The 23631-nt window shown below is 45.6% G+C and overlaps 1 protein-coding gene across 1 annotated transcript; it reads right to left on the minus strand.

Annotated features, from left to right (window-relative positions):
* Window positions 1-668: 668 nt before the first annotated feature.
* Window positions 669-23608, minus strand: LOC310771747 (unconventional myosin-IXb-like; the record flags this gene model as incomplete). Its single annotated transcript, XM_083664281.1, has 35 exons — window positions 669-1826; window positions 2374-2513; window positions 2633-2748; window positions 3842-3892; window positions 4390-4513; window positions 4750-4881; window positions 5099-5204; window positions 5476-5604; window positions 5718-5910; window positions 6106-6179; window positions 6326-6437; window positions 6546-6587; window positions 6681-6851; window positions 6950-7057; window positions 7404-7597; window positions 8507-8625; window positions 9494-9606; window positions 9768-9843; window positions 10074-11348; window positions 11618-11778; window positions 11949-12098; window positions 12406-12528; window positions 12625-12735; window positions 13170-13250; window positions 13372-13494; window positions 15442-15481; window positions 16532-16645; window positions 19033-19108; window positions 19630-19825; window positions 20122-20263; window positions 21032-21153; window positions 21662-21796; window positions 22034-22150; window positions 22990-23079; window positions 23486-23608. Coding segments are annotated over 35 exons (5742 nt in total), but the record flags the coding sequence as incomplete, so codon positions are not given.
* Window positions 23609-23631: the final 23 nt, after the last annotated feature.

Here is a 23631-nt window from a genome sequence, read left to right on the forward strand (position 1 = left end):
GTCCCAACCATGCACTCCCTGTTAAACAATACACACCTACACATCTTCCTCATAATCAAGACAGACAAACAGCATTCAACAGCAGTCAGAGAGAGAGGAACATTAGTATTACATATCATATTACACAATGGACCAAATCCATGCTTCAAAGAGCCTGCAAATTAGGGAATTGTCCACATGGAATGGCAGGTACAGTACAGCTGAGTGAAGCCATGTCCATATTAGAGAGAGAAAGTGAATGGTAGGACTGTTGAGCTGACGTGGCGGCACAGCCCTTGTTGTCATGGCTGGGTTGGTGTTTCTTCGTTCCAAAGGAAAAAGTGGCGTGTGCGGCTCCCATTTCCCTTTGCTATTGTGAAAGCAGTTCAGGTTGAGTCCTGTCCCACACTGTGTTGTGCTGCAGCTCAAAGGTGAAGGAGTGAGACTGTTGTCCATTGCAGCTGTTGTGATAAGGCACCGGAACATTCACAATGTGTGTGTGTGTGTGTGTTTGTTATGTCCTTGTTGTTTCAAACATGTCTTGAGTCTGTTCAGTACAATAAACACACAAGTATCATACAAAAGTACGCCCACCCCCAAAAAAGTCCCTCCTGTCCCGCCCAACCCCCAATTCCATCAAGATTACAGGTCAAACCAACCAATGAGTTTGTACACTGTCAACTTACAGTACAGAATCAAGGCACTCGTTAACATTTCCATGAGCACTGCTGCTTTGACTTGCTCATTAGGAGAACTAAGGAATGGAAAGGTGCAAATAATAATGCAATATTTCCTTGAATAAAAAAACAACAAAAATAAACAGATGAAAGGTCCATCATGAGGCCACTGAAAACACAGCCCACGTCCAATTTGATTTCATCAACAGTAACCACAATATATTAATAATGATAGAAAAAGTGCTTGGCAACATTGTCCAGTTGTGTTCACTGTCGTATAGGACGACAAGAGTTGAGACACATTTTCAGCTTCTTGATTAGTTCCCATGACAACAGCAACTGTAACAGCCTCCGTTTTGTCTCTCCCCTGTTGTGCTTTGTTGGCCCACCCTGGTTACTGCACATGTCACCACCGTTCTCTCATGTCCACTCACTTCTACAGGTTATGTTTCTCTACTGTGGTTCTCTATCCTCTCCTGGCTCACTACAAACCACCTACTTGTCTTGTCATCTAGGACAGCAACGTGTGCCATTTATCTTGTGGTTCCTTCTCTACTGGGAGATTGTTGCCCATCATCCAATTCATTTGCTCTCTTTTCTGCCCTGGTCAGACCTCATCGTCCATATAAGGTATGTCTGGGTCAGAAAAACGTCTCCGGCCATTTGTAGGCGAGGTTTGCGTCTGGGGTTGCCGGTGCTGAGGTGAAGATGCAACCATAGAGAGGGAGGAGGAGGAGGCGGCAGCGGAGGGGGAGCAGGAGGAAAAAGGTAACAGCAGTTGGCAGTCTGGGTCGTCAATGTACAGGGACTGGGTGCTGTCTTTACGGCGGCCGGGCTGCTCTCGTCTCCTGATCAGGTTTTTAAATGGCCGACTTGCAGGAGGGGTGAGGGCGCGCGCACGGGCCCAGGCTGGAGGATGGATGCGGACGCCCGGGGGGAGTTTAACCGTGCCTGGGATGACGGGCGTGCGGCGTTGCAGCTGATGCCTGGAGGAGGCACTGGAGGATACGGAGGAGGAAGAAGCGCAGCTGGACACAGAAGAGGAGGAGCTAGCATGGCTGAGGTTTGGCAGAAAGTAACGCCCACCTGGGGCTTTAGGTCGCAGGGCCAGCTCTGGTGGTTTGGGCAGGCAGACTGGCTTGTATCTCCTCAGCAGGGGCCAACCTCGTCCTAGAAGAGAGGCAGAAAAGAGGAAGGCTCAGAGGAAGGCAAAAATCTATATTATTCCTCTCCCAGACACGTCTAAGGGTCAAAAACAGCCATCCTGAGAGGGTGAAGACAAATGGAAGATCATGCAACCATGTTAGCTAGCAGAAAATCACATTGAGTGAGGCACAAAGAAGCAAAACATTTGCTATGGTGACGTGTGCCAAATGAATGAACACTTTGGACGAGGTTTCAGCATGCTGCTGTGCCACACATGCATATTTACATGCATACGCAGGTGTGCAAATGACCGCACATGTGCACTGCACACACACACACATGCACACGCACGCACACACACACATGCACGCGCACACACACACACAGTGGCTGTTGCTCCAACCTGCTTTGCTACAGAGCAGACGGCACCGACCCATCACCATCACTGGTCCAGACCTGCACCACAAAAGACAGCAAGGGCCCAACCCAACATGGACCGGTCAGAAAGCCACCAGTGAGTGAGAGAAACAGGTAGAAGGAAGGAGAGGGCCGACTGTACCTTAATACTGACCTTCTGGCTCTGAGCCGTGGGCAGAGGAGCGCTGTTGCTCGTCCAAGAGGCTCTCAGAGCTCAGCGAAGCTTCGGAGTCCAAGTTCTCCTGGTCCGAACCAGGCTGCTCCAGCTCCGGCAGCCGGCAAGCCAGGTCTTCTCTGGAGGGGAGCGGAGGGCAAAAACATCAGAGAAATGAGAGAGACAGCAAAGGAGACTGGCTAAGGAAGCTAGACATTGGAGAAAAGAGAGGTATTGTATTGAGACAATGGAGACTTACTTCTCCTGTTTGATGGACTTGATGCGTTCCACCAGGTTCTTCTCAGCCTCTGTGTCCGAGTCCAGAGGCTCGTTCTCAGGAACAACACTTAGATCAGAACTGGCCTTCTCATGCACCTGCAGAGACAGACAGACCATCACATACAGGTTCCTTGAACAACTCAGCGTTGGGGCGAAATGCTTTTTCTTTCTAGGACACCATGTGGTGTGATTGCTGTGCTTTGCTGGGCTGGTAACGTCTATACACTACGTTTGAAAATGTCCATTAATTACAACTGAAATCAAACATGGTTTTTGACCCACATCTGAAACCATATGTGAACAAGAGGGAAAAGAGGGGAGACGAGGGTGGATGGTGCCTGTGGCAAGTCATGCAACTGCACATCATTCTCACAGGCCTTTTGTGAATAACTAAAAGAAAAGGCAGAGACACAGATGCAGCGACATGAAAGAAACTAATGAACACAATCATTGACATCCCAAGGGTTTAAACAGGCAAAGTGAGGACTTCATATCATTACAAAAAGATCATTTCAGAACTAAGACAAATGTTACATCACCACAATCCAAAAAGGTCCTGCCACTCTACAGCAGACACTCAGCAAATAACATGACTTTCACAACGTTCCTCTTTATGGCAACACGTTATGAAGATATTAGAATATCACACAATAATAAATTGTATGTATGTATGTATGTATGTATGTATGTATGTATGTATGTATGTATATATTTTTATTTTTTTTGTAGACTGTTTGTGGTCTCTTGTGTTTGTGTTATGTAATTGTTTTAAAAACTAATACAAAATCTGATCAATAAATAAATAAAAATTAATCATTATTTCCCTCTAGCTGATGCTTTGAAAGCCATGCTATTCACAGGGGGCACTGCCTTCCAAAAAGTCAAGACAACAACACAAGTACTTGGACACCAAACCCAGAACCATCTTGTCCTCACACAGAGAGAACAAGAATAATAGAAAAGGGAACAGACTGATCCTTCACATCACAAGTAGGATCTAAACCAAACTAACAGAATCATGCAATGTTCTACCAGTTAGTAAGAAACAAAGGAAGGAGGGAGGAGAGAACAGCCAGAGGGTCATAGGTCACCCACGTCTAACATGCCATGCACAGACGTGTCAGCATGGCACACACACAACTACATATACTAGATCTACCAGGAGACCTTGAGGCTTGATGATACATACCACCACTCCTTTGTAAGGAGGTGAGAACCTGAGAGGTAAATGCCGAGGTTGCTAAAGAGAGACAAGGAACATTGGCCATGTTAGCCATGTAACCCAACGCACATTAATATCTGATAATGGGGTTGCCATATGATTTAATTGATCAACATCTTACTAATAGTAATTTGTTTATTTAAGTTTGGCATATGGCATAATAAAACCATTTATGCATATGGCGACATTGGGCCATATCTTACACCCAAGTGCAAGGGCAAATCTTTGCTAGTTTCTAGCACTCAAAATCTCCCTTTTTCCCTTTTAATTACCACTGGGTCAGTACATCAAAGGATGTGTTTCAGTGACCCAGTGCCAATTAAAATATTTTTTATTTATTTTGAGTGCTAGAAACAAGCAAAGATTTGCCCTTGCACTTGGGCGTAATTATGTTTAAATGGCTTTCCTTTTATCTTCACATGATCGTGGTAATGTTAGCCACAAATCTAAAACTTTTGGTTAGTGAACCATGCCAATCCAGAGGAGGACAAGCCTTCCGCTTCAGTCTTCCTCACCGTGTTTTGTCTCTTGAGTTTGAGCTGGTTGACAGCCAGAGCCTCAGCGTACTCCAGCTGCTCGATCTCCTCCATCTTCTCGTTATAGCGTCTGATCTGCTCATTGATCAGCATCTCGATACACCTACAGAGGGATAAGGAAAGAGCAGATGAATATCTTAGGTCACAGTATCAAGGAATGTGACTGTGTGCAGATTTACAGTTGTTCACTGTTTCTGCACATGTTTATGTGACATGAAATTATATAAACAAAACTAAAAACATGCTAAATATCTTAAACTAAAATAAAATTGTGTTGCTCTTGCAATCCCTGGTTAAGACCTGTAAGCACTACAGTCTAGCTAGTCATGGCAGTCTTACGTGGTTGTCTTGGCCACGTCCTTCATGCTGGTCAGTGGGTCGGCACTGTCTGGGCAGCGCAGGATACAAGGTGCAAACACTATTGCCAAGGAGTTAGGAGACATTCGGTTGCTAGTCTCCTCTTTGGAAACCCTGCAAGAGAATTATCAGACAATCATTTAGAATCTACTGTACTTATCACAGAAGAGGGTTGTCTCTGCTCTGAGGTTATCCTTTTAGAGTTTTAGTGATACTCAAGAGTACACTGATTAGTCATGTCATAACTTAATGCTTGAGGTAAGATGGCTAAGTTCATATTAATAAATGAATACTGACCAACATGACATGACATGTGTGAGAGAATCCCTACCTGACGAGGTGGAAGATGAGTCTCTCCAATGTGTTGAAGTTTGCTGTGGGAAGCTCCTCAAGCACATTGTAGATGGCCTGAAGCTGCTCCTGTTTGTCTGGCAGCTCTACAGAGAAAAATGTGTAAGTAATGTTCCCAAATTTTCATTTTTATTCTTAGCAAATATTCAGAAAAGTTCATGTCAAATTTAAGCATTACCTACCAGCACCTATTAGCAATTTATTTATTTTTTAATCAATGTCATCATGTCAACCATGAACAAAGAGAGAAAGAAAAAAAACCCTATCCAGAGTCAGATGCAGGGAAATGCCACTTTTCAAAAGTAAAGCCCAGAGATATTATTTCTGCTGCCCCCTAGTGGATAATGGCATCCTTACCCACAGTACGCAGGAAGTCATTGTAATGTATGAAGGTCATGAGTGGGTCTGGCAGCTCCCTCAACCACTGTTTCACCAGACCTGTCACCGTGTGGATGGGGTAGTCTTCCAGGCAAACCAGATGGGGGTCTAAAGAAGACAACAACACAAACATCAACAAAGGAACTCAGAGGGCTGAGAAACGTATACAAGGCAATGCTACACTGTCTGTTAGCTGTCAATGTTATTCAGATGGGGCTAACCAGTCTCCAGCCGCTGGTGCAGCTCTTTCATGCGGTTGGCAGAGCCAGACTTGCGGTAGATGCCCTCTGTGTAGAGGCCGGTCATCTCCACGTGCTCCAGCAGAATCTCTATCACCATGGGAACCGGGTTCTTCTCACTGATCAGGTGGCACACGCGCACCCCGAAGTGCAGACCGTTGGACTCCTCATCGCTCTGGGGATTGAGCCAGACAGCAGCAGTTAATGAGAGATCTATTCATTCCATCAGCATCTATCAGACCGATGCAATCACACATACTGCAAGTGCAAAAAAGTTTAATTATAGCTTGACTTGACATAGGTAGGCTATGCCATTAGCTAGCACACGTCATTAACCCAGGTGTTTCCCGAGCCTTTCCGATACACATACCTTTTTGGCACAGAAGGAGGAGCAGTCGGTGACAATTTTGCAGAGGCATTTCTTGTGGCATACCATTTTGCAATCTAGAAAACAAGACCAGATGTGTAACAAAAATGTGTGAATTAGTTTGAGGAACTGACATGGTTTATATGGCATGGTGCCTGGTTTCTTTATTTGGACACAAATGCAAAACAAGTAAATTTTGAGGCATGTTTGGGTGTGAACTCACAGCTGCACATGTAGGCCTTCTCCATGCCCCAGATGTAGGAGCTACATTGGTCACATGACTGCATAATGTTGACCTGATAGTTGTTGAACACATGATCCAGAGGGCTCTCCATCTAGAAAGGCAATCAATTATATATTAAATCGCCATTTTGTTACCGGCATTCTGTTAGTGAAAGAAAAGAAAAATATGGTCAAACCGAATTTCGATCCTGCATACTTACACTCTTGTCTTTTTTCCGCCTCTTCTTCCTAGCTTTAGCAGGCTGAAATACAGATAGGCACCAGTGTCAATACAATATTCTATTCACATGTGGATTAACGAGAGTGATTGATCATGAACCTCAGTGTGGCTTCACCTTGGCAGGCTCGGTCTCCTCCTTCTTCATCTCCCCTCTGATGAAGCCGTCCAGCACTGACTGGAACAGGTTGACCACTAGCTGCACTTCTCCTTTGTGCTCCACCGCTGCCAGGTGGATCACTTTGGTCTGGTAGCCTTTCATCAGACCCTTGTAGCCAGTAGTGGGTTTCTGGTGAATTTTAAGGCAGAGGAAGACAAAATAAGAAGAATAAAAAAAGTGGAAATTGGATTGTGTGCATGTGTGTGCCTGCCTGTGATTAGACTCACTGGCAGAGAATACATGGCTTTGATTTGCTCTCTGAATTGCATGGTGGCTGTGACAAAGATGGCTTCTGTGGCTGACAGCTGCTTCCCCCTGGAGCGGAAATCATTCACCTGCAGAGACAAAGTCAAGGCAGATATTCATTAATGAACTTACTCAAACATTGCAACACGAGAAGTTTAGTTTAACAGGACAGACGCAATAATAATAGATGTGATTTGAATATTTGAATATGGGAATTAAGAAAAGTCAGATATCCTCCAACAAGCACAAGCCTAGCCCCAAAACAATTTCTTTTGAACGAGCTGACCATGAGAAAGGGACATTTAAAGGAAATGAGGGTGCATTTCCACAAGGCAACACAACCAATCATGTGATATTTTAGGTATTTTATTGGGCACAGCATTTTGTACTTTAGTGTCATTTTGTAAGCTAGACAAAATCCCCCCTTTAATGTACCTGGTTGCCCAGAAACTCATCCAGGTGCCGCAGCTCATTGGTATTGGTGATCTCTCGGTCCAGCGAGGCGTTCCACTGCTCCGACACCCGAGTGGCCCGGCTGATCTTGATGGTCGGGTTGCGACTCAAGCCTTTGCCAGCGCGCTCCCCGTGGGGCTGAGAACTGGAGCGAGGTGGGTGTCCGTGCATTGAGGCTGAAAAGGAGAGAGAGAAATGAGCATGATCACAAAATAACATTAAGTACTGGGGGAAAAGCCGGACAATTTATTTTACAACAAAGTTCTAAAGATGACATTTCAAGTGTTCCTGATTCATTCAATGTTTTTATCCATTACGCTTCACCCGCCTATCTCAAACCGAGCTCAAAGCACCACAGCAGAAGGTCCAGTATGCATCAGCACCATGAAAGAGAATCCTGAGTCAAGCTATCCTGTTGGCAGTGAGCACGAGCCACACGGGCCACTGTTTATCCAGAAAGCAAACAGCATGATTAGTTAAGCCTCTGGAATAATAATAATACACCTGTGTTTTCTTTCCACGTCTCCCTCCAGGAAATATGACGGAGGCGGCCTGCAGAAGCCCTGCAGATGGAGTGCAGCAGTTTGCTGAATAACATGAATAACAGTCCTCTGACTGCAGGGCAGATGGGACGTTAGCTTAAATACTGTGTGAGTCACAGTAACAAAGTCTTATTTGGAATGGTCTTCAATGGAAGGGACCAGTCATTCCCCTTCCCTAATTACTCACAACACTATCAAACATATTGTAACAGCAATTAATCAAGGAAAGCAAATGACACTGGCCAGCATTTTGGCACACAATGTCTCCTACTACGTATAGACATAGCTCACATTTATTACCAAACAAGTCAGAATAAGGCAGATCACAAGAAAATGACACTTTTTTTTAAACAAGTTGTTTAGATCATGAGTGAAATTATTTCACTGCATTGGCAGATCTCTTTCACTTATCGCTTGAAAATTTGGATTTTGGGACTCAATTTGACATTTGACTGAATGACTTGTTAACATGGAGATTCTTTGCAGCGTTGACAAGGACAGTTTATACAGAGCCATAGACAGTTTCCTCTTTGTGTTAGTTACCTTCCCCTCCCGCTGGCTTCTCGTTGAGGTGCTGAGCTAGTGTCAAATCTCCGTCGTCTGGAGTCTGGGCCTCTTTGTGTGTTCGCTTCTTCAAGATCTTGCTTAGGAAACCTGTTGACCTACAGGGCACACAAGACAAGAAACTCTTGAGAATATTCACACACCAACTCAAGCTAAAATATCCAAAATATCCAATAATCACATTCATGGATCTGTTCATGGAGCTATTTAAAATTCCATTTGTCTCATCACTGTTTTCCTTTGTTGTATTTCTCCAACATTCGTGTTCCTGATCATGTCCATGCATGTAACAAACTGGTATTCCTTCTTGGCAAGAGTTAGACAAAAACAAATAGTGTAACTAAATAACTAAGAAAATGTCCAGTTCTGAGAATACCATGAAAACTGTACTATCTAGAGAGTCTGTCTTTACAGTGCCACATATTCACAGTTTGCTCCAATGGTATCACCATAGCAACAATATATATTATTAAAAACAAAGCAATCCACTTGATCCCTTCATCTGATAAATCTTTGGCCCAGTGAGTGAAACTTAGGCAAGCCAATCCATTCAGAGTCAATTCAGTTATCGGGAATTTCCGCAATCGTGTCTTTTTCCCCATAACAAACTGCCTGTGTATCTATATATGGTTAAGGGAGACCGCGTGTGTGCATACCACCACATGAGGGCGCCAGGGCCGGTTTCATTATACAAGACAAAGTGTGTCCCCCCATAAGCCATCTGGCTCAGACAGACCTCCTAGTGGGTTAGATGCAACTGTGAATGATTTAATGTGAAGGGGCTTTTCCTCAGTATTATTCTTTCTGCACTGATCATCATAATCACAGTTCTTTACTGTACTTCATTAGAGCTCGTCTCCTCAGAGATATTGGCCAACATATTATTGCCGACATGTGACATTCGTTGCCGTTTCTCCCCCTGCTACAGTTCATTATCAGTGTGTCTAGTCCTGTGCAGTGCAGTACTTCTCTGGTGTGGATGGGACGGTGTGGGCTGAGTCCTGGTGACCGGAGCCATCTTGGTGTTTCCTTCTCAGGGAGCTTCCCTTCGAGCCATCAGGATGGCTATCTGAAAGCGTCTGCAGAACAGAAAACACAACCAATGAATGAATACTTATTTTACAAGTACAATAAGCTTGCATGCAGAATAACTGGGATTTGAATGAGTCTAAATTGAAGTTTACATCTGAGCGTATAAAACATGAAATGGTGCATTGAAGCAGATGAATAGTTATGATACCTCTCTGCCTGAAACGGCACCGGCTCCCTCAGAGGATGGAGACAAACTGTCTATTGAAGAGGAAGCTGTTCGACTCCTGCAGGCGGAGGGACAGAGATGGAGAGATGCAATACAAATATGAACAAGGTACAGGAAACTGGGGTCCGCATTGAAAACCAGAGGTAATGATGACATTATAAAGCTGAAGATCCCAGAGGTAATGACATTATAAAGCGAATGTATATTAATATAAATGATCTGTAACTGAGAACAAGACATGCTTAAAGAAGGGTAGAAACAAGAATATGGCAAGAATAGAAGACGTACTGTGCGTGTTTTTTCCTCTTGTCCTCCCTGTTGTGAGGCGGAGAAGGGTTGGTGTTCTCAGAGTGCTCTCCTTCACTTCTCCTCCCCTTCCATTTCTCTGGCTTCTGCTTCTTCTCCCCGGGGCGGCGCTGCAGGTTGGTCGCCCCGAGGCCCTCCCCGTGGCCGTTCCTCTCCGGCACGTCAGAGCCGGAGCGCTGCAGTGACAACGAAGACGGACGGACAGGGCCGGCGGAAGGAGGTGGAGGAGATGTTTTAGCCTCCTTCTTCCCTCGTTTGTCCATCACCACAAAGGTGTAGCTATCCAGCTCCTTGCTGTCCGCTCGCTCTTTTAGCCTGGCGGCCTCCTGGTGTTTGCTTTCGTCCTTGCCGTTGGCTGAGGAGGAGGAGGAGGTGGAGGCAGCTCGTTCAGTCTCTCTCTGGTTGTGCTCCAGCCCTCTCTGTCTCCTCTGCTTCCTCTTCTCTTGGCTCCTGGACACCTGGCCCTTGTGAACAGGGGGAGGTCGCACTCTCTCTTGCTCAGCGTGGGAAGGAGCGGGGCTAGCGCTGGGGGCCTGGCTGTCCAAACTCTTACCCGGAGCCTGGGATGCAGCTGCCTCAAAGGTCACGCCAACCCCAGGCTTCTCTGAATGGGCAGGTTTCGAGTCCGACGGTCCCAGGGTCTGGTTCTCCAAATCCTCGTCCTCTTCTTCCTCGTCCAGCTGGGGTCCGGCCTCAGCCATGGTACCGTTGGCAGTAACGGTCTCTGAATCAGACCTGGGAGATGAAGGCTCGCCGCACTCTTCATCCGCACCCAGACCCTCATCCTCCTCCTCCAGCTCTTCCTCCTTCCCCTGTTCCTCTTCAGTCTGCGAGCTTGAGGCGCCCTCTCCGTCGTCGTCACCTCTCTCCTCCATATCCTGGACAGGGAGGTTGTCATCCAGTGTCTCCTCCGTGACCAACTCGATATCTGTATCCTCCCTCGTTTGAGGCTCCACATCAATGCCGTCTGGCTGCTGCTTAAGCCAGACTACCTCCTCCGCCTCGCTCGCTTTCCTCTCCTCCTCTTCCAGCCGGAGTCTTTCCTCCTCTTCCTCCCTCTTTTTCCTCGCTGCCTCTTCGTCGGCCTCTCTGGCGGCCTCGGCTTCCCTCACCAGACGGGCTGCCTCTTCCTCTGCTGCCCTCCTCCTCACTTCCTCCTCCTCTGCCCTCCGCTTTGCTTCCTCCTCTTCTGCTCTTTTACGAGCCTCTTCTTCCTCTTCCTCCTTCCTCCTGTTCTCCTCACGTATGGAGTGGCACCTGTAACCAAACCAAACCAAATGTAACGACAGGATACAATTACACTCATTACAATTACATTTTTATGGCAAGCTAAAAAATCTGTCCCTGTCTCTGAATTTCCCAAATATCAATGACACAAACAATAGACATCTTCTGAAATGTCATCACAACATTTCAAGACCATCAATGCTCCATTTGAGTTGCTGATGTCCCGGACTGGGCTTTAAATATTGTGCCAACTTACAAATCAGAGTCCCACACAGTCTGAGTGAGTGTCTTGGTGTTACCTCCTGCGTGCGGAGTGTCCTCTGACCAGGGCCTGTATCTTGGTAATGCCCTGTTTATGCTGGCGGTACTCGGCTCTCTGCCTGGACCCCCTCCACACAGCCTGGATCAGAGTGGCCGCTCGACGCCTCTCCTCCCCTTTGCAGTACCTGCGCCATGAACGCTACGAGGGAAAAGAGGGAAGACAATATGACATTATCAAGACTCTACAGTTTAATTCTCTTGTAAACACTACAAACAAAACAGAGTGAGACATGTACAAAGTCACTATGTTGATGTAAGTGCCTAAAACAAAAAAAAAACAAAAAAAACACTGGTTGTATCGATGGATACCTGGATCAAGCTGGCTGCCTTTTTCATGTCCAAGAACTCCTTCCTCTGCAGCTGAGCTCTGAACCACCGCTGAAGGAAGATGATCTTCTGCATCACATCCTTGTGGAGTGTGTCCTGCAGCTTCTGCCGCTCCAGCTCCTTCAGGTAGACCTGGGTAGAAGGTAAAAAGCACAGAAAAAAGTTGTATATTTGATTCAGAAAGCAGTAAAAAGCACATTTGACAAGGGACAATATGAGTTGCCAAACAATAATGATGCTATAACAGAACACATATCTCACATGCAGGGACATTCTAAATCTTATAATCTGCAAACCTCTGGTATGTTTTCAGAAAGGGTAATGGAAATTAATTGAGACAGTTGAGACACTTGGAATTCATTCTGAGCACACTGTCAACAGAATGGGGGTTCGTCTAAAACTATAAATCTAAAGCAACAACAAGAGCTTATTGGCTGACCTTAGTTTTGCCTATCTGATAGGTGGTGGGGTCCAGGCCCATCTTCTCAAACAGCACTGAGACGTCCTCCTTACAGGCTGCGGCCTTCTTTGGCAGCAGAACCCTGAACTGCTCTATGAACTCCTGCAGGGACAAGACAACAGACAGAGGCTATAAAAAATCCCGCAATAGGTAAAGAATAGATTTGACTCATGGTAATAAGGTGCAGGGCCACAGTACCTGGAAAGTGTACTTGGCTCCGTAGCCCGACCTTCTGATGCGCACAGTTTCCAGCATTCCTGTGTAGCGCAGCTGCTGAAGCACCAAGGCCTCATCCAGACACATCTCCTTCTGCTCATGGACAATGGCACAGGAAGCATATAACTGTTATTTTCTGTCTAACCAATCAGATCTATTTACCAATCAATCAATGATCAACATCAGTGTTGCCAATCATCATCAATCATTAGGGCTGGATATCGTGAATTTTTCCATACTTCAAAATGAATACAGATAAAATGACTCTTTGTTGAATGAAAACTTGGTTCATTGGCTGCACATGGCATGTACTAACCTAAATAAAATCAGAGCATTCTCAGTTAATTTAATAAATAAATAAATGAAGAAATAAAATAAAAGCTGGAAGAAAACTTCTCATTACAAGGATTAAGAAAAATAGCTTTCTGATGCCTTTTGATATCCTCTATGATGGCCCAAATGTGTTACTGATACCAGAACGGTGTTAATCAACCAATTAACAATTAATCACACTGAAAGACTCTGACCTTCTCAGCATTGGAGCGAATACAGCGAATGAAGAAAGGCTCTGCTCGGCCCAGAGTCTCCAGGAGTTTGGTCAGAGAGGTCTGCAGAAAACAAGGAGGATGATTAAATTTAGGCTTGAAGCTGAAGGGTTAGTCTAGTGTAAAAGGTCAAGTTTATGTGTATACTGTGCATACTGTTGTTGGGTCTCATTTGTGATGTTACCTGGAACTGGGCGCTGATGCTGGGGGGCTTTTTCTTCTTGTGCAGATGGAGCAGAGACTTGGTGGTGCGATCTTGCAACGTCAGGCCCACAATGAACTTCAGAGACTGAGAGTCGAGCAAATTCTGCAGGGTAGCAGTAAATTAGCTTTTCCTCACCACTTTACATGGCACTCAGTGTGCACTAAATCAGTGGTTCTCAACTGGTGTAGCCTCAGGACCCACTATTTTCCTTGTCATGAAGTCGCGACCCAAATTTCAGATTGTTAAACAAGTAAAACTGGTCAGGCTAATCCAGTTTCAATAATCTGAATTTAACTCAAATGAAATATGGAAAAAAAAAAAAAAAAAAAAAAATGTGGCCAATGTCCACGACCCAATCAAAACGGCCCCGCGACCCACCTTTGGGTCGCGACCCACCAGTTGAGAAACGCTGCACTAAATCATCAACGTACTAAAGAAATTAATCTAACATTTAAAGGAGAACATCGAAAAACAATGCTGATTTATTTTGCACATGATCTCACACATATCCAAAAACTGTAAACTGTTTTGCAGGCATTCATTTAGTTAGATTTTTTTAAACATCATTTTTGTGGCATTTTTTGCCTTTTTTTTTATTGGATAGGACAGTGGACAGACAGGGTGGGTGGGGAGAGAGAGAGGAGACGACATGCGGCAAAGTACCACGGGTCGGCCGCGCGAAGGACTATGCCTTTGTGGTACGTGCTCTACCAGGTCAGCCACCGGGGCGCCCCATTTAGTTTGACAATTATTGAAAGTTGATTTGAGTTATGTGATGTCATTTGTTTATGAATGACTTCACTGGTCCAGATCATGTACAAAATAAATCAGCATTGTTTTTGTGGTGAAATTCTCCTTTAACATGAATGGGGATACTAATTAATCATAGTATCAGGTGGGTTGCTAAAAAAATGTTTAGTACTACAGCAGGAGTGCAGGTATATGACTGAAACTATAAGCTCAGTGTCTATCCCCGTCTCTGACCAGAGTGCTTGTGTCTTTAGAGGTATATGACTGAAACTATAAGCTCAGTGTCTATCCTCTGTCTCTGAACAGGGTGCTTGTGTCTTTAGAGGTATATGACTGAAACTATAAGCTCAGTGTCTATCCTCTGTCTCTGAACAGAGTGCTTGTGTCTTTAGAGGTATATGACTGAAACTATAAGCTCAGTGTCTATCCTCTGTCTCTGAACAGAGTGCTTGTGTCTTTAGAGGTATATGACTGAAACTATAAGCTCAGTGTCTATCCTCTGTCTCTGAACAGAGTGCTTGTGTCTTTAGAGGTATATGACTGAAACTATAAGCTCAGTGTCTATCCTCTGTCTCTGAACAGAGTGCTTGTGTCTTTAGAGGTATATGACTGAAACTATAAGCTCAGTGTCTATCCTCTGTCTCTGAACAGAGTGCTTGTGTCTTTAGAGGTATATGACTGAAACTATAAGCTCAGTGTCTATCCTCTGTCTCTGAACAGAGTGCTTGTGTCTTTAGAGGTATATGACTGAAACTATAAGCTCAGTGTCTATCCTCTGTCTCTGAACAGAGTGCTTGTGTCTTTAGAGGTATATGACTGAAACTATAAGCTCAGTGTCTATCCTCTGTCTCTGAACAGGGTGCTTGTGTCTTTAGAGGTATATGACTGAAACTATAAGCTCAGTGTCTATCCTCTGTCTCTGAACAGAGTGCTTGTGTCTTTAGAGGTATATGACTGAAACTATAAGCTCAGTGTCTATCCTCTGTCTCTGAACAGGGTGCTTGTGTCTTTAGAGGTATATGACTGAAACTATAAGCTCAGTGTCTATCCTCTGTCTCTGAACAGAGTGCTTGTGTCTTTAGAGGTATATGACTGAAACTATAAGCTCAGTGTCTATCCTCTGTCTCTGAACAGGGTGCTTGTGTCTTTAGAGGTATATGACTGAAACTATAAGCTCAGTGTCTATCCTCTGTCTCTGAACAGAGTGCTTGTGTCTTTAGAGGTATATGACTGAAACTATAAGCTCAGTGTCTATCCTCTGTCTCTGAACAGGGTGCTTGTGTCTTTTGGCAGGTTTACCTTGGGGATGATCTGCTTGTGTCTGGTGTTTTTGTTCTTCCTGTGGAGAAGGGAGGAAAGAAGAGGAAGGCTGAGTTAGAGTGAGAGGGTGGAGAGGTGAATATCTGAGCCAGGCGGATGGAAGGGGGGAGTGGATGGAGCGCGTGGAGCCAGGTTAGTATGCTTGGTGAGTCTTCTTCATGCGCTGCCAGACAGCCAGTGAGGAGATCCAAGGTTGCACCTGGATGATGGGATGAATGATGAGTTAGAGGCAAGGCTTGAATGAGGGTGAATGAGAGGAGGTGCTGAAGGAGATGGGATGGAGAAGACAGAGAGTCCGCACACGAAGAAAGAAATAACTCCTGTGCCATGCTCTTTTGCTTTCACCACTACACAAAGGGCCCTACATTCAAGTTGGGTTTATGTTCCCACTGTCGCCATGTGTCAGACTGCAGAACTTGCTGTGATCTGTAACATGCTGTGTGGCCACTGGGGGCACATTCTTACAGATGCTCTGAAAGACCTTACATGCCAGGCCATTCCTCGGAGTACTGCCTTGCTCATGCAGCAGTTAACAAATGCATTCCAGGCTTTGCATATTCAGCCTTCAAGACCAGATATAACAAAAGTAAAATGCTAGCAACAATGCGCCTGATAATTCAGATCTCACTGGCTGGATCGAATCATTGTCTATGGTTTAGGCTGCACTTCTTGGTCTGTAACTACTTTTGGGCAGATTAGATGCTAATGGACAGAATTACTTCATTTTAGGTTAGATTAGGTTTTTATTAGATTAGATTAGAAACTAGATTATCCTAGTGGGGAAATTGGGTCAGAGTATTTCACTAACAGTAATAGTTATATCTATCTATCTATCTATCTATCTATCTATCTATCTATCTATCTATCTATCTATCCATCCATCCATAGCTGGGCTGGTCTTCTAGATTGAGCTGAGCTGGTCAAACTGAGTGTAGGTCGGTCTAAGTTGTTGCAGGAAAACCAAGCTCGGCTAAATCTTGCCAGGTCTGGAGGAGTAGACGGGCATGTTTTGGCTGGGCCAGGCTCAACTAGACTGGACTGATCTGGACAGGTCCGTCTGCTGACTCACTGGAGGACGTGGCGAGGGAAGCGGAGGCGACCCCAGGACTGCAGGAGCTTGCGGGGGTCCTCACCATCCAGCTGCAAGTCCTTAATGGAGGTGATGATCTGTGCATGCATGTCCCTGATCACACACACACACACCCAGTGTGGAGAGGGGGAGTATGATCACACACACACCCAGTGTGGAGAGGGGGAGTATGATCACACACACACCCAGTGTGGAGAGGGGGAGTATGATACACACACACACACACACACCCACACCCAGTGTGGAGAGCAGGAGATGGAGAGCAGGAGAGGGATTGGAAAACGACAAAAGGAGGAAGGAGAAAAAAAAAGTAGGGCAGGGTGCAAAAAAAACAACAACAAAAACCCACTGTTAGGACCTTGGAGCGCACACACACGCACACACACGCACGCACGCGCACACTACAGAATGGTTGGGAGTCTGACATCTAGAGGAACTTCAACTGTCACACTCGCAACACTGCTCATTCGTGAAGAATACGCCGCATAATTTATTCTCCCACAATTCATGTTTAAATCCATAGAAGCCACAAGAGATGCTAGACCACCCAACCATGCTGCCTTATCCAGTCTGAGAATAGACAAGGAGACACACAGACAGAGACATCGGTGCACGGCGGTGCTGTATTCACACACCAGTATCCGACTATCCGTGCCACTGTTGTGGTGAGCATGCAGAGCTGAGCTGAAGCTCGTGTGTGGACAACATCTGTCTCCATGCTGGGGCTGTTACTGGTGAGGTCGCTGGGTTTACGGCCCTTTAACAGGCCCCTTTGACGGGGGGCCTGGTGTTACGTTGGAGACTGGGACTGGTGAGGTTAATAATATGGAGCCTTTTCCACGTCTCCAGAGCTCGTCCATGCAGTACCGTTTTATACTTACCCATGACTGACCGTGAACACAGAGGAGGCCAGGCAGGGAAGGACTAAACTCAAACCTACACTCTCTACACCTCAATTATTTCAGATCTGAAAGGCAATGGGTGATTTAATCGAGGTAACAATGGAGTGGGTTCACCCGAGTTCATTTAAACCCTAAAGGAGACATTTTTCTGCGTTCATTAAACCAGCACAGTAATTTCAGATCTGAAAACAGGAGATGATGGGAGGCCGTGGTCCGAGCAGGCCCAACTTTCAAAACATCTTCACCGTTTGATTCCACTCTGAGAAAGCTCACACGATTCTCTTTTGTCTATTTAGCTAGTGGCCTTTGTATGTGTTACTCGTGTAGTCGTGTGCGTTTCCAGCCCTCCGTGGTCGATGTCAGTAATCCAGGCGGGGCTAATCAGAGTAAGCCAGTACAAACACCTTCATGTGTTCTATAGCAAGAATAATAAACCTGAGGTAAGGAGAGAGATCATCGCAGCTACAGAAAAAAAGACTGGGATTACAGTTGAGGGGAAAGAGTGAATGCAAGTCTATGTATGGGCTGCTTTGTCGTACTGCCTTATATCGGTGCATTGAATCACTTCTTTTATGAAAAACCCTCGACACTTTCAAATGTCAATGTTCAACTCTCAATTCCTGTTCCGTTAAATCCCTCCGAAAAATCATCCACCAAATTTGACATGGGAGCAAACTCAGAATGGGGAACAAACCGGTGTCCGTTACTCAAAATAAACCATATTTCCCTTCCTGCTTGGCCTCGTGCCTCCATTCCTTTCTCCTGCCATCCAGTTCACTTACTTCTTACTCTCATAGCTAGCAAAGATGTCTTCAAAGGCCTCTAGAGGGCGCTCCTCTGAGTGATCAAAGTAGAAATCGAGCATAGAGGCTCGTCTGTGGGGGGGGGGAGAGGAGAGGGAGAGGAGAGAACCGCACACACTGGGGTCACCGAAAGGTGGAGAAGGACAAAGCATGTGGGTGACCGAGATGAGGTGAAGGAGGATTCATCTGTCAGGAGGCTGTGTTTCGTTAGCGTTCATGGATTCACTTCAACTCAGGCTACAGTAACATTTCACTCCTTCCTCATCTCATCCAGCACCACAGGGTAAAAGCAGAGCACCACCAACCAGTGAAAACACTTCCTCCAGGATGGAGAACCAATCAGGAAGTACTCTGAACAGTGCCTATATAGGAAGTGTATTACTGATGGAAAGATTGCAACCTTATGAAGACTGCATTTTTGTTAATCCGATTTAAAATGATTGGTCTCCCCTTTCATGCGAGGTAATAGAGTTATAGTGAGCAGGACCGGCTCCATCTCCACAGGTACTGTGGCAGACAGATAGCCATCTAACTGAAAGCTGCTGCACTTTGCCTCCAGGGGAGAGAGACCTCACAGCCATGTGACCCGAGTCATGTGACCAGTCCAAAGAAAACAAAGATCAAGTGAGAGAAAAACAACTTCCATATTCAATTATCTTCCTACAGCGAATGTGTATAATACCAGACCTTTTCACCCTCTGCTCCCCAGCCAGAGTGTCCTAGCCCCCCTGTGTGTGTGTGTGTGTGTGTGTGTGTGTGTGTGTGTGTTTCTTACTTATACATTCTTTCTACTGGGGCATTGGGTCGTTGAAGCTCTCCTAGTGGAGTCCTGGATGTCGGGCGAACAACACCTACACAAATCATAAGCACACAACACAAAGAAGATTACGAGGAGGGATGACAATGCACTCCTCATAAGTAGGCTTTAAACCAGACGAAAACAGAGGCTGACCAGGGTTGCACGACTGTGGTAATTTTCTTGTTTTGGTTTTGGTCTGAATTTGATCTAATCTTGTTACGCAGCTACGGTCGAACATGGTTACTTTTCTGTAGCACTGGACAGTAGATTTCATGGGGCGGCTGTGGCTCAGGAGGTAGAGCAGGTCGTCCACTAATCAAATCATCGGTGATTCGATTCCTGGCTCCTCCAGTCCGCATGTCGAAGTGTCCTTGGGCAAGACACTGAACCCAAAATTGCTCCCGATGGCTGTGCAGGCACCCTGTGTGGCAGCTTGCCGCCTTCGGTGTGTGAATGGGTGAATGTAGCCACATTGTAAAGCGCTTTGGATAAAAGCGCTATGTAAACGCAGTCCGTTTACCATTTAGATTTCTACAGTCTGTTTACAACAAAGTGAGGGAGTTGATCACGTACCTGCAGTCTTGGCAGCCCAGCGGCGGCCGGCCTCGTTGAAGGCAGCCATGCCCCTGACGGTGGCGCGCAGGATGCCCCAGCGGAACATGGCTACTGGGTCCATGCCGATGAGCTGCCGCACAAAGGCCCGGTCGCTGCTCCGCAGCAAGGCCACGATGTCTGGACGCATGTGGTCTGTGTTCTTCTCCCGGAAATCCTGATGAGTTTGAAGACAGCGAGTATGTTAGAAACAGGCATCACAACAAAACAAACAAGGGCGCTAGGCCACATTTAAATGTGATTCCACTTCAGATAAGGGAGCGAAATGGGGGAAGCTGCACCTGATAGTTGTTATGTCATCTTTCACAATTCTCTGGTCTTAGGAATTTGTTGACATTTGATAACACTGGCTATTGTCATGATTCTCAAACCTTTCTTAGTTTCTGCTACTAGATTTAGGAGAAGTTCTTGAACACACTAGTATGCGACACCTTCCGTCTCCATCCTCCTCACCTTGATTTGGTACTTGACCCTCCCAGCAAAGTGCTGGATGACGAAGGCAGGCTCCATGACTGGTGTGGGGACAAAGTATTTGTTCCCCTGGTGCTGCTGCTTGAATTTGGCCAATAGGGTTTTATCTGTGGCATGAGGAAAGCTGGAGTAGAGGCACAGAGAGAAGGAAGATGAGGATTGACAGTAAGGAGAGGAAAAGGCAAGAAAGTGAATAGACAGCTTCTTCAACTGAATTTAAACAACTTGATTCCTCTGACAGCCATAAAATATACATTAAAAAGAGACACAAACACATAAAAACAACCACCAAAACAAATATGACAACCATTGGACGTATCATTTCCTTTTGGCAGTTTGTTGCCAGAAGAGCAGGACCATCATTTAAGTAGCGGTCACTCTTTTTTTTCTGATTTTCCCCCATTTCCTCCCCAATTGTACTTGGCCAATTCCCCCTGCTGCCCAGGTCGCTCGCTGCCCCACTCCCTCAGCTGATCTGGGGAGAGCCGTACACACACACATGCTTCCTCCGATACATGTGCACTTGCCAGCTGCTTCTTTTCACCTTACAGCGGGGAGCTTCACCGGCAGGACGTAGCACGTGGGAGGATCACGCTATTCCCACCAGTTCCCTTCCCTTCCGCCCCGACCAACCAGCTGCTAGTGCAGCGACCTGGACACATACCCTCAATCCGGCTTCCCACCCGCAGACACAGCCAATCGTGCCTGTATGGATGCCCAAACAAACCGGAGGTAACACGGAGGGCGCAAAACTGCGACCCTCGTGTTGGTTGGCAGGGAATCTACCGCTACACTACCCAGACGCCCCAAGGTGCTGTCACTCTTTATCAAGCTGCCACCACTGAGAGACCATGACATAATGAAAGTGTGTAAATCATGAAGTTGTTCATACTTGCTCTCCTCGTCCAGCAGGTAGAGCAGACCAGTGGGCTTCTTGCTGATGAGGTGGATACAGCCCACGTTGTCCGTGTAGTCGATGTTGTGCCAGGTGATGCCCTCCGCCTGGTACTCTTCCTGCATGGGAGGAGGACACATTTAGTTCAACCAGTTCATCAGTGACATCAGCCAAGCGGGAAATGTCTCACTCTGTATTCACTGCTGACTTGAAACAATTTAACAGACTGTCTGGTGTGTGTGAGAGAAAGAGAGAGAGAAATTGTTAGTCATGTTTTTTATTTATTGTGTATGCTAACTGTGTATGCATCAGGGAAATGTAGTGCTTTGCTCTAGCAACGCTTTATGTACAGTAAGTTTAACTTCATTTCTACTATCAACCAGTACAGCTCCCAGTCAGACAAACGGTCTAGTCATGTAACCGCTGCTATCTCTAGAAATCAATAAATGTTATTGGGATGAATCATCATGTTAGTTAGTCATTTTCATAAACAGAGAAGAGGGCGGAGTCAGATATTCTGGGGGGAAAAGCAGTCCATGATTTTCGGGAGGGCAGACAAAGCACAAGGCGAAGAAGGAGAAGACGATGACGAAGAAGACGACGATGATGATGAAGAAGAAAGCTCACCTGCTCCAGTTTGAAGATGTGCTGGTTGAAGTAATACTGCAGCTGCTCATTTGCATAGTTGATACAGAACTGCTCAAAGCTGTTGGTCTGAAAGTCCTCAAAGCCAAATATATCCAGGACACCAATGGACAAGCACTGCAAAACAGACAGAGCTATTAACACTAACTGAAAACTAATAAGTAGCAGCATGAGGAATGCATAACACTTATCACCTTAAAGAAAGGATTATTTATAGTATTTAACATCTACACACTGTAGATGTATTGTGTGTATGTGTGTGTGTGCACATGTGCTTGTCTGGATGTGTTTTTGTACAAGTGTGTGTGTGCGTGTGTGTGTGTGTGTGTGTGTGTGTGTGTCTGCGTGTCTCACTGGGACAGATTCTTCCATGTCTTTCTTGTTGAGCAGTGCATGATTGATGCGTAGGACGATCCAGTCAAACAAGGCGCTGTACAGAGATTTGGCCATGGAGTCTCTGGCTGTGATCGCCTGATGGAAGAGGAGAGGGAGAGAGAGAGAGAGAGAGCGGGTGGGGATTACAGAATGAAACACATTGTGCCAATAAACTTCAATCAACATGACAGAATAGTGGCAGATGAGCTGTTTCACAACGGGCTTTTGAATGAAAATCCATCAGAACAAAATGGAGAAAAACACAGGTGCAGACACAGAGTGGCTTTCCATCCAAATGTATCGGGATTTTTAACCACATTTTCAGAAAGTCGGCAAAAGAAAATGAGAAACGATGCACGTTTCCATCCACTACCATTATGTGAATATTAGGAGTTGGTGAAGAAAATGTCAATTCTAGACGGAAGTCGCCCGTTATCCCACAGTCTTCTTCCAGTAAAACCACATGGTTTTTGAACAGAGTCTGGTTAGACGAGGGTTTGGTAACCGAGAGACAATGGAAGATTCGCTTAATCTGTTTCCACTGCACTTACACGCATCTACCTTTCATCGATACACCGACCTTTCCACCTCCCTCAAGTGTAAAAACTTTTTTTTTTTGCGATATTTCGTTGTTGTTTTTTCCTAATTTTGCAGCGTTTCCACTCAGGTCTTTTAGTGCGCAAATTGAAGATGTGCTTTAAAGCGGCGGATGGAAACCCACCTATAGTGTGGGAGGAGAGTTAGAGGGTCACACAGATGAATGGAAGCTCAAATACAAATAAAGAAAAGAAGGCACATAAAACAAAGATTAGATGAACATAAAAAGAAACATCTATGTAGAATGGCAGGCAGACAGACATGAGGCCACCAATTAGTCTGCAATGCAACGCTGTTATAGTAATGACATGTTACAGAGATGAATGGATGGTGCCTACCTCACTATGGCTGTAAGAGAGGATCAGCTTGTCGTTGACTGTCACCGTTTTCCTCTTCGTCAGAGCTTCAACCAGCAGCTCCTCTTTAACCTGAGAGGGAACGCACACACCCGTTACAGCAGACAAGACAGACAAACAAACAGACAGACAGACACACACCTCTAGCCAGATACAAAGGGTTGCTACGCCTTCTTAAACTTTAAATTTGTCAGGCTTTTCAGGCCAAATTCCCCCAAACTCAAGGACCCAACACTGAGAATTTTTAGAGTGAGAAGTAGCAGGCTTTACAGAAGCTCACAAGACAACAATTAAAAACAGAGACTTGAATGTGTCAACACTTCTCAACCGTGCTGTTACAGTGATGTGGTCTCTTGCCTTCCATTTCTATTCTTGCACAAAATATATAAATTCAAGCACTTTCAATGACCCATGTCTATTTATGTCTATTTTCAAAAACCTTCAAGGCCTTGATCCCCCCCTCAAATTCACAAATCACCTTTAGCAGATCAGAGAGGGTCGCCAGGACCTCCGGGGGTCCCACGTCCAGCCCCTCATCCCGGCCCGTCGCCTTCTTCCTGTAGGTCACGTTGCCCAGATACAAGATGGCCGACAGCACAGAAAAGATCCTGTGGCATAGACATG

This window comes from Poromitra crassiceps (genome assembly GCF_964638095.1).
Source record: "Poromitra crassiceps genome assembly, contig: HAP1_SCAFFOLD_1158, whole genome shotgun sequence".
In the NCBI taxonomy this organism is placed as follows: domain Eukaryota; kingdom Metazoa; phylum Chordata; class Actinopteri; order Beryciformes; family Melamphaidae; genus Poromitra; species Poromitra crassiceps.